Raw genomic sequence first — 11365 nt, forward strand, 5'->3', positions numbered from 1 at the left:
ATGATCTCATAAAACCGCCAATAATAGATAAATAGTAAAAAAAAAAAAAAAACAAAAACAAAATTAATTTTAAAACTAAAACAAATGATAACTCTTTATTTTCCCTCTACGAGACTAGGCTCAAAATTTGTTTCTTGGGAAGTAATATTTTTGAAAATTTTGAAAAAAAAATTAGGAAAACGGTTGACCCTGAAGGCCATCCCTGCAACTTTCCGCCACTTTCGAAATTAAGCAATCAAAACTATATTTATTACGTTTTTGAGCTCTTTGAGCTTAAAAATATAATTTTCGTGTAGTTTTGAGCTCTCCAAGCTCAAAATTCTGATAGAAGTTTCATAAATCACTATTTTTTGAATTTTCAAACTGCAATTACTTTTGAATGAATTAACCAATTTGCACGCAGTTGGCGGCATTCGACGCAGTTTTTTAAATTATATGATATATTTTCAAACACAAATTGATCAGAACGGAAATTTCGGTGTCGTTCGAAAAAAACACTTAGTAACGGGTAGTTTTATGCCTGTTCATTGGCCCCTTAATTAATTTAATAAAATATAACAATACCTAGCAAAAATGATTCTAAATTAACAAGAGCGCCACCAGGATTTTGTTTCTTGGTTCCTGGAACCGGAAACCAGAGCTGAGCTTATAATCTACAGGGAGAGAGAGTGGAGGAAGGTGATCTGAAAGAAATAAATTTTTACTTAACAATATATCGATATTTATTAACCATATAAAATAACAAATGGTGATCACTCAAGCACTCACACTACAATTAACGACTTAAGACTACAGCCTAACTAACAGCTGACCAGAACTTCTTAAAACTAACAGCCTAACTAACGGCTGACCAGGACATCTTAAAATTAACAGCCTAACTAACGGCTGACCAGGACCTCTTAAAATTAACAGCCTAACTAACGGCTGACGGGAACTTCTTAGATAACAGCGAAGCACTCCGCAAAGAGACTAATCGTATGCGAAGGAACGCTGTTAACACTCACACACACATAACCCACGCGTCTTCACACACATAACCCACGCGTCTTCATACACACTGACTCTACTTTACTTTTTACTTCCGAACTTATAAAATTGAACTCCAAAACTTACAACGTTAACTTTACTACAATTTTTCCAGTCATTAGCTTGCAATTAAAATCATAAAAAATTTCCACTTTTAATAAAACAGAACCTTCAATAACTTCGGATTAAAACGACGCCTAAGCTTCTTCCAAAATTAACACGAGTTTAATATTCAACATTAAATAAATTTTTAAGAACATTCGACGTAAAACTTTACTCCAATTCCAACTCGTAATTTTATTTCTTAAATCTTTAATAAATTCTTGAGAATACTCTTTATAAAATTCTAACTAATTTTCTGGGACTTAATCCACGCCATTAAATATTTTTATAAATAATTCCAATAAAATAATAATTTTAGTCCTCAATAGTTCAATATATAAAATGACCGCGTGGAATTTTTCGATTAATAAATAATTAATAAAATAATTTTTCTCAATGTAAAATAAATTTACGAAAAATTATCCACGGGTAATTTGATCTCAATGGCGTCGAAACTCAGTAACTGATTCTCAATAAATTATATTAAATAAATAATACTTTCTTGTAATAAATAATATTAAATAATAATAATTCAATTGTTCTTACAAATAAATTATCACGTGAAATAATTGCCAGGAATTTGCGCGCTCAAAATGGACGCCGATGTTCGTTAGTGCGTAGCAAGCCTTGATCTCGGGTATACGAGCGGCGCTTGCCCGATCGTGAGCTGCCGATTGGAATTATTCTCGGTGTTCAGAAATTAAATTAATATTTTATCAATAAAAAATGAATTTATTCAAGCCAATCTAGGATGTTAATGATTATTAACTGGCCGAATCAATAATTTAATTTCTCACGACTCCTAAACCCAAGAGGTCTAGAACATTCTTCGGGTATAAGATCCCCAAGAAGAATGCTCACAATGCTAACGAATAAGATTTAATTACAATTAATTAATTATTTAATTATTATTAGGCAAAATATTATAAACAATTAAATTATCAAAAATTTGATTTAATAATGAGAAGTAGTAAAATTGATGAGCCGGGTATACGACCCCCTTGGCTCATCAAAGAAATCAAAGTCTCAATACCTGTGTAGTTTTTGTGCTTGAAGAACTCACGGGCTTCCTTGTTGGACTTTTGGATGTTACTTGTTTGTACACTTCACTAGTTCTATCTAGTCGCCACTACTCAACTGACCAAGAAACCCAAAATTTCCCCCACTTAATGCTAGTCGAGTCCCAAAGACCGAAACGCGCCAGCGCTGCGTCGACTAATTATCACGCGTGTGCGGTTTTACCGTCACAAGGTAAATAGCCCTGTTACAACTTTTTGTCGATTTCTTTCGTCAACTATAACTCACAAACGAATCAACCGATTTCGATCGGCTTGAGAGCGATCGACATGGTCTTTTCGATGTAAAAAGCTGATTCAGCGAAATCAGATATGCAAAATCCATTAGTAGGACGAGTTGGTATGGAATGCCCTATAAAAAAATACATACATACATAAAGTTTTGAACCATATTCATTTTCTGAATCCGCTTGATGAGCTGAGTAGAAATATAGCAAAATTATTCGAAAGTTCCATCATGGAGACCAATGCAATAGTTAGATTTCTATGAAATTTACTAAAAAAAAACCGAACAAAAAGAAATTAACGCATTTACCTTAGACGTTCAAGCTGTTCAACTAGTCCCGTATATAGGAGCCAAGGCATCTTACTTTAAGCAGTAGCTAACTGTTCACCAATTCACAATTTATAATTGAAAAAAATTCTGAAAGTAACTACTACGTATGGCATGAAGGCAAAGGCCGAATGGATTCTAATATTTTTGCGTCGGGCATTTTCAACTTTCCAGTAGACTTCATAAAAATCTTACTATTTCATTGGTCCTTATGACAAACTGTTTGAAAACTTTTGTTATATTTCTTCTCAGCTCGTCCAGCGGATTCAGAAAATGCATATGGTTCAAAAGTTTAGAAATGTATGTATTTATATATCGGTCACTCCATTTCAAATCAACAAATAGTTGGAATCGACCCCTTTCGATTTGGACGAATTTTGTCCAGAAGTTTTCTTTTATCATATTACAAAGTTCTGCCAAGGAAAAAAAAATAAAAAAGGTTTTTTAAAAAGATATGCAAATTTTAAATTTCGCAATTATTCCAGTTTTTCAAATTTGTTATTGTAATATCGCAAACGTTATAGAGATACAAAAATAGCATTTTGTTTGATTATAGACACTTAGGACTATGAAAAAAGAAATATTTTGGAAAAAATTTCTGAAAAATGCCAAATTTGTCAAATTTTCGAATATTGAAAATTGTTAAAAATGACATTCGAAGTTAAAATTTTAGCTCATTTAACTTCCCGCTGAAAAAATCGAAAATTTTCAAAAATCGGGAAGTTATTGATTTCACCCTGTTTTTCGAAAATCGAGTTTTCATCGGATCTCGTCGTTTCGAGGTTCTAGGAAGCTTCCATGACTATTCTCGCGACGGTATCTGTATTTCTGTATGTATCTATGTATGTATGTGTGTGTGTGTGTGCGTGTGTGTGCGTGTGTGTGTGTGTGTGTGTTTTTTTTTTTTTTTTAGGGGGGGGAATCCTTTTTACGGATTCTAGGCATAGCTGTTTGGCCTGGATATGTGGCGACTCGACGCAGCGTCATACTAACTCGACACTAACGCCCCTACCCACTAAGCCCCTTTTCCTTCTTTCCTCTAATCCCTCATGGAAACCGCCGTCAGGCATTACTTCGTGAAGGGAAGATCTAGCTACTGCTCTTCCTTCTGGTGGCTAAGGTGTTAACTACCTGTTAACTACCCGAAATGCCAGCATTTGTAGCATTGGGTAGGTTTCCTCGTGGCTCTAATTCGGCAGTTGACCCAGCCAATTCGGATTTTACAGCTTCCTTCTAATATCTTCTGAGCTGCTGCAGCCGGTAGTGTCACGACAGCGGTTTGGGTACCTCTGTAGGCTTTGCGGATCTTGATTGTCTCTGGTAGTATTTCGCAGAGCTCCTTGATTACCGTATGCAGGGCAGCCTAAATATCCTCCTTTGTTGTGGTGTCATCTAGGTCTCGAATCTCGATGTTTTCTTGTGGCCCTTTGCAGATCACTTTGGCCTCCTCCTTAAGAATGTTTGCGATGGTATGTTGCAGGCCTTGGCCTTTGTCCACGCACTTCCGCGAAATCGTAATCAGCAAGTCCCCGCTTCTGGTCTTGTTGATCTTGTCCACTGTTGTGCGAACTTGCTCATCAGGGACGTCCTTCTTTATGCGACGCAAAATCTCGGCGTACTTTGCTTTCTCGGCCGGGCGGATGATCAGTGCGTCAGGTCTGATCCATTTGAGCGGTTTTATGCGCTTAGGCTCCGGCCTGGGCTTCTTTGGAGGCTCCTTTGGGAGCTGTTCTTTGGCTAGCCTCCGTTTCTCTTTCCTTGTGTGGACATCTTTCCAATCAGTCGCGTCTTTTTTTTCGGCGTTCTGCTTCATCACGTTTTTCGGAGGACTTGGTTTCAAGTCCTTTCTCTTCGTCAATCGCCCATCTATTCCATCTGGGGAGTTTCGGTCCTTCCTCATGTTAGACTTGTTGGAAGTATGACCTTCGTCTTTAGCATCAGATTCACCGTCAGCATCGCCTCCGGTGTCTATTGATTCTTCGATCTCCACAGCAAGTTGACTGCTCTTCTCCGGCGTAAAACGAGGAGTGAGTTGTCGAGGTGACTGCCATTCTTCGTCCAGTTTTTTAAACCTTCGATGGGCGTTAACAACCCCGGTTGCCTTGGTCTTTATCTCTTTATGGATATTGACCTTTGATTGGACAAACTCATGCAGTTCGCTGGTCAGCTTTTCGAGGCGTTCCAGCGCTTGCGTCCGCTTCATCTCAGCGCTTACGGTAATCGCTGCTTCTTGGGCGTGAGGCCCACTAATACTCCTGTCCTTTTCTTGATTTTTCGTTTCTTCCATGGTTTTGAGTGATACTCCAAAGCAAAAGGTCGTCTCCGAACGCGATGCCTCCGGAAATGGAGGGGTGATCACTCTTACAGCTACCTCCATTGCTATGAGAGCTTTCGGTCATTGAAGCGGGAAATCTTAACCGCTTCGACCCTGCACCTGCTTCCTTCATCGGCTTCCTCTTGCTCCCGTGGGTGCGGCACGTAGATGCCGGGAGTTACCACGTACACCGCGCTATAAGGATCATTTCGCACATCTCTTTCGAGCAGCGTCACCTTATCGACTTGCATACGTGACCCTAGGTCAGATGGTGTGACCAACCCTTCCTGCCAAAAGGAGAGTTTTCGTTTTTTACCGCGAGAGCTATTTTATTTCGCTCTTACCCTCTGCTCCGAAGAACAGCGAGCTTTCTCCGACCCACAAGGATACACGGACGGTGGCTGTTACTCTTCAGCTCCGATGCCTGATTTGGTCCGCGAGGGCTATTTTATTTCGCCCCAATCCACCGATCTTACGACCGGTTAGGACCTCCCTATCCACCACCTGGGGACGCGCCCGGTGGAAGTTTGGCTTCTTCCGACTGGTGTGTATGTGTGTGTTAGGGTGTTTCAAAAAAATCGGCTTTTGTGATTTTTTCAAATGGCCAGCAAATTCTCTCACAGAATGCCAAAATAATGACCTTGTCAAAATTTGAGTTCTTAATTTGAAGATTTACAGGTCGCGGATCGTAATTTTCTATTCCCCCTTAAAAATATAGGAAAAAAAGGTTTTCAACTTTAGAATTTTATATCTTTGGATCGAATCAACTTATGGCAATGATCACCTCGGATTCTTATGTAGAATTGAACGCTTAACGAAAAAGGTCTCTTATCATTTTTCCATATATTGATTCCTTCCCGAGTTATTCAAAGTCAAAGTTTAATTTTCATCGTATTTTCGGGTTTTTTTTAACTTTTATCGTACAATTATGATTAAGTAAAAAAAGAAACATTGTTTATTTTAAAATATATGAAATTTCTATAATACGGTTAGTATAAATTAGTGACAAATTTTATAATACACAATATTTACTTATTACTACCGACAAAAAAATATTGTGATGAATTCATGATGTTTAGTAAAAAGGTATTGTTGACAACTACTTTGTTTAAACGATCGATTCTTATCTGATTTTTAATTGGTTATCAATTCTGTGATCCCTCTGCTGGTAAGTGCTGATAACATGTGTCAAAATTGTGCTTGTTCATTAGTGCATCGATTACGAAGAAATATATACGTATTTGTTTGAAACAATGTTTGTTTAATAATTCAAAGTGGACTTTATTATTTCTATTTATTTACAAGCTGACTTAAAATTTATTATCATGAGAGAAGAAATCTATTTAATTGGTCAAATGAATCAAGATTTTGTCGGAAGAAAGCTTCCATTACTCAAAGAGGTTATGTCGATCTTCTTTTACCACCATAAAACCTGTAATTTAACAATTAAACAAAGTTCAGCAAGTACGACAAAACAACTGATAGAACTTTGGCGAAAAACAGGTATTTCACTACGTCAAGAATCTTCTATAATTTTGTCAATAATTCGATCTCATAACAGATGGATACTTTTATCAAAGAGTAAACGTCAGAAAAAATCTCCAACACAAAAGAAGAAAGAGTCAATTTTTTGTAATGATTTGAAAAAATTGTTTGATATTTCCCATGCTAATGTTCTCAATGAAATTGATGCTACAAAAAAACATTTTTTGGAAAGCCAAAGAAAACCATCTCGACGTGGTTTTATAAACGATTTTGGGCCTATTACTGAAGATATGGAAATTTGTTGTTTAGATCAGAGTGAAACAAATGCAAATAGAGATGGTAAGATTTTTATCTTTATTTTGTTTTTAAATAAATATCGATGAATGATACAATCTTTTTTATTAAAATGATATTTATTAATCTTAAGATTAAATTTGGAGGTTATTTAGGTCTTGATTACATGAATGATACCGATTTCCGATTTTTGATTAGTTCTGTTTGATGCTGTCAGGGTGCGTGGTTGTTAGTACGCGGTAATATTCAAAGATCTATTTGAATTATTAACATATTTTTTTAATTATTTCATTGCTAAAATTTCTTATAATGGCATATTTTTTTATTTGTCTATAACCGAAATTAATCAAATATTTGAAAATGATATCTTTCGTTTAAAAAAAAAATTATAAAAGTAGACATAATTTTATTGAAAAATAGTTACTAGTTAGAGTAATATTGATGATAAATCATTAAAATAATAATTTATCATCAATAGAGTCTGTAAAGTCTATAATTTTTGTTTAAAAATTTTATCTGATTTTTTATTGTAGTTGTATTTCATTTCAATTTGAACGTTTTAGAAAATGAGGCACTTATGAATACTGAGACCCTTCTTCTCAGCCAAAAATCAAAATCTACCGTTTCTACCGTTAGTCAAATTTCTAACAATATCTCTGATTTTGAAGACGAATTAAAAAAGAAATCAAAACGAAAAGCACCTCTAATGAATATCATGACACCGGAACTTGCAGCTGCCCTTGATCGTGGAAAAGTTAGCAGCAGAAATGCCGTATATATTTTAGCTGCTACTCTCAAAAGTACTGGCATTGATATGAAAGGCTGTAAATTGAGTCATTCGACAATTCATCGAGCTCGCAAAAAATTTCGAAGTGATATGGCTGCTAAATTGAAAGATGGACTCAAAAACCAGGATAATTTTGTGCTACATTGGGACGGGAAAATATTACCTGATATAGTTGGTACGGAAAAAGTTGATAGACTGCCAATTATTATATCGTCATCAGGCAGTGAACAACTGTTAGGTGTACCCAAAATGAAATCTGGAACTGCTAAAAATCAGGCTGATGCTATTGTGAAAATTCTATTCGATTGGGGTATTTCTCGTAAAATAGTAGGACTGTCTTTCGACACGGCGGCTGTTAATACAGGTATTAATTCATTTTATTGTTTTCTTAAAAACTTTATCATGATATAATATAAAATTAATATCGTATCATTTGCATTAATATTTAGATTTGAACTGGTCATTATCGTATAAATTAATTTTTCACTTATGTTAAATTATATATTTTGTTATCTAGGAATTCACGGTGGAACTTGTAAACTGATTGAAGACGAGTTGGAAAAAAAATTGGTATATCTACCATGCAGACATCATATTTTTGAAATAGTATTAAAAAAATTGTTTGAAATCTATTGGCCCGTTTCATCCGGCCCAAATGTACCAATTTTTTTACGGTTTAAAAATAAGTGGAGTAATTTCAACACCTCAAATTATACCCCAGGAATTTTGGATCCAATCATACTCAATGCTCTTGAAGATGTGAAAGAAGAAACAGTAACGTTTATCACGAATCAGTTACAAGTAAGGTTATAGTTATAATATATTCAAATGTTTTTAGATATTGTGTGCAAGTTTTAAGCGTATATCTTGAATTATATTTTTTGAGTTTAAAATTTAAAAAAATAGTTCAGTAAAAATTTATATTTTAAATAATTTCGAGTAATATATAAGATAAAATTTGCGGATCACTTATCATATCTATTGATTATTTTATTAACTAATTTTTAGGTAGCACAACCAAGAGATGATTACTGTGAACTTCTGGAGCTATCATTACTATTCTTGAATACTACTTCATCTACACAAATTTCTTTTAAACGACCTGGTGCTATGCACCACGCTCGTTGGATGGCAAAAGCCATCTATTCTTTAAAAATATTCATGTTCCGCAATCAATTTAACCTTAACTTTAAAGAAATAACCGGAATACGACAAATTTGCATTTTTGTTCTAAGATTTTATATACCAACATGGTTTCAGGCTTCATCTGGCATATTAGCACCGAATAATGATTTAACTTTAATGAAAGACTTATTACTTTACAGCCAAAACAATCCTTCTTTTGCTAAAATTGCCGCTGAAAAAATGTCCGATCACTTATGGTACCTATCTGAGGAATTAGTTGTTTTTTCGTTATTCGATGCAAATGTTTCACTGGATATGAAAAGAAAAATGGTAGTAAATATTAAATCTTTGAAAGCTAATGCAAAAAATTTTAAGCGATTTGTGATAAAAGACAACGTAAAGTCACTATTGACAATTGATTTATGTGACTTACAAGGAAACTCTCTCCGGTGTCCCCTTCGATTTTGATGAAACTGAGATATGTTATTCTCCGTCGAAATCTAAGAGACACGTATTTTTTTTTATCTGCGGAAAAACATTTCTAGGGGGTGAAACTACCCCTCAAAGTTTAGCCTCCAAAGGGGTGTTTTTCAAGTTTCGCATACTTGCAGTTTAAATAATCGAATAGGACCAATTGCATAATTTTCAGGGTGGAAAATCATGAAAAATGCTCTTGGTTTTATAATAAAACAATGGATAGAACAAAAGTTATGAGGGTTGAAAATCACAAAACTTTTATAAAAAAAAAACTATTCGATGGATTTCAATGAAACCAACGGCAATCGGAAGAGGGAAAAAAAGTAGAGAATACGTCTTTCGGGGTTTTTCTGAAAAATTAAGTTTAGGGGGTGAACATCCCTTAAGCATATCTACATTGACCACCAAGAAAATATCGTTTTTTATATTAATTTCGATATGAATTCATCAATAATAATTTGTTCGTACATTTCTAGCATTTAGAAAATAATAATAATATTATATCTTAATATTTTACTTACTTGTTTACTTCTCATCCCAAACTTTATTTTGTGTATCGGGACATCAAATATTATAAATGTCATGTAATGTGAATCTGTTTTGGAAAAAAAAGAAAAAAGAAAAAATGCTTACAATATATGCTTTACTATAATCAAATTAAATTTAAAAATAATTTATAAATGATTTTTTACAAAAATATTTAATATTTCTGATGTTTATGAAATTTAATACTTAAATTCATCATTTTGTCATATGCAGATCTATTCAATATATGTTTTGCAATCGTGATGTTTATGAAAAAAATGTTGAAAACACAACGACTTTTTGCACCATGAACAGCGGATAATTGCTATATTTTGACAACCAGGAACCTCACAATGAGAATTGCATGATCCGTGAAATGCAAAATCCACAGGATTTTCGATTTCATCTGGTTTTACTTCTGTGTAGCCACTTTTGTACCACGAGTACTTGAATAAATTTATGTACCGAGGAGATGACAATTGGATATGTGTAAGTGATTGTAATTTTATAATGTTATTTCGTAAATGCAAGTTTATGTCCAAATTCATCAAAACTGTACGATCCGAAAAATATCGAACAAAATTTTTCCATACTCGGAATCCAAAAACATCAAGTGGTTGAATTTTCCCAGTTGTACCTTTTGGTAAGATCATTACTCCAGTATCTTTATTTGTTGGTTTAACGCTTTGTACAACTTGAGGACAATGCCCAGTCCATGAGTCAATTAGTAATAAAGATTTTGGGCCCACATTTGGAAAAAACACCCTCTCCAACCAAATTTTGAAATGATCAGAAAATTAAAAAATATGAACTATTTGTATCAACAATAACTTATGCGCAAACCAGAAAAAAAAATAAAGAATAATTCGTACCTGATGTAAGTTTTCCTGATTTTGATGCTTCTATGTATACATTATGAGGTCTAAAAAGTGTTGTTTCAACTATTGGTCCAAATTTACCACTTGGTTCTTTTAGAACCAAAAAAAGTGGGGATAAAAGCTTTCCATCAGCAGATACAGTTGGTTGAACTGTGTAACTATGAGTAGTAGAAGTAACAGATTGTACAAGACATTCTACTTGCTTCTCTCCTTCAACAGCTAAAGTTCGACCGGAATGCATTTCCAACTGAAAACCACTTTGATCTGAATTATATACGTTTGCTAATTCATAAATTTTAATTTTTGTTTTACATTATTGACGAATTCCTCAGCTTGCTGTTTTAATGATTTACTATCTTCAATGGTTTTGGACGTGATAAACTTATTTATTTTTCTTGGATACGATGCGATGCTGCTTTTTGAATGACGCGATCCACTTTGTTGATGCTTTAAAACGGAAATCTTCCGCACCAACTTCTTTTGAGCTTGTAAGGCCCATCTTTTTATGTCACAATCATGTACGATTAAACCTGCATCTATAGCTGCTTTGAAATTTTGTAATGTATATTCACAAATTCTTGCTAATTTTTCCTTATAAGTCCCTCCCTGATTTAAAGTATGAGCCCATCTTCGTAACTGTCGCACAGATTGTACCTTTCTAAATTTTTGTCTAACACTGCTCTAAACTTAAATTTCTTTTTTGCCACTACGCCAGTACTCGAC

The 11365-nt window shown here is 34.4% G+C and overlaps 2 protein-coding genes across 4 annotated transcripts in view; one reads left to right on the plus strand and one right to left on the minus strand.

Moving 5' to 3' along the window:
* Positions 1 to 11365, minus strand: part of LOC123265019 (protein Lilipod) — a gene marked incomplete in the record, with an annotated part of 252377 nt that overhangs the window by 34049 nt on the left and 206963 nt on the right.
* Positions 6590 to 8516, plus strand: LOC123265020. Its single transcript, XM_044728602.1, has 3 exons — positions 6590 to 6895; positions 7414 to 8001; positions 8155 to 8516. The coding sequence occupies exons 1-3, from the start codon at positions 6847 to 6849 to the stop codon at positions 8448 to 8450; spliced, it is 933 nt and encodes a 310-aa protein (XP_044584537.1). The 5' UTR covers positions 6590 to 6846; the 3' UTR covers positions 8451 to 8516.

Source organism: Cotesia glomerata, linkage group LG5, assembly GCF_020080835.1.
Source record: "Cotesia glomerata isolate CgM1 linkage group LG5, MPM_Cglom_v2.3, whole genome shotgun sequence".
Taxonomy (NCBI): domain Eukaryota; kingdom Metazoa; phylum Arthropoda; class Insecta; order Hymenoptera; family Braconidae; genus Cotesia; species Cotesia glomerata.

Bases quoted from the DNA above. Each gene is read 5' to 3' on its own strand.
- LOC123265020 (XM_044728602.1), top strand. From the start codon at position 6,847: ATGGAAATTTGTTGTTTAGATCAGAGTGAAACAAATGCAAATAGAGAT. The intron at 6,896-7,413 runs GTAAGATTTTTA...TGAACGTTTTAG, and splicing joins AACAAATGCAAATAGAGATG to AAAATGAGGCACTTATGAAT. The intron at 8,002-8,154 runs GTATTAATTCAT...TTTGTTATCTAG, and splicing joins CACGGCGGCTGTTAATACAG to GAATTCACGGTGGAACTTGT.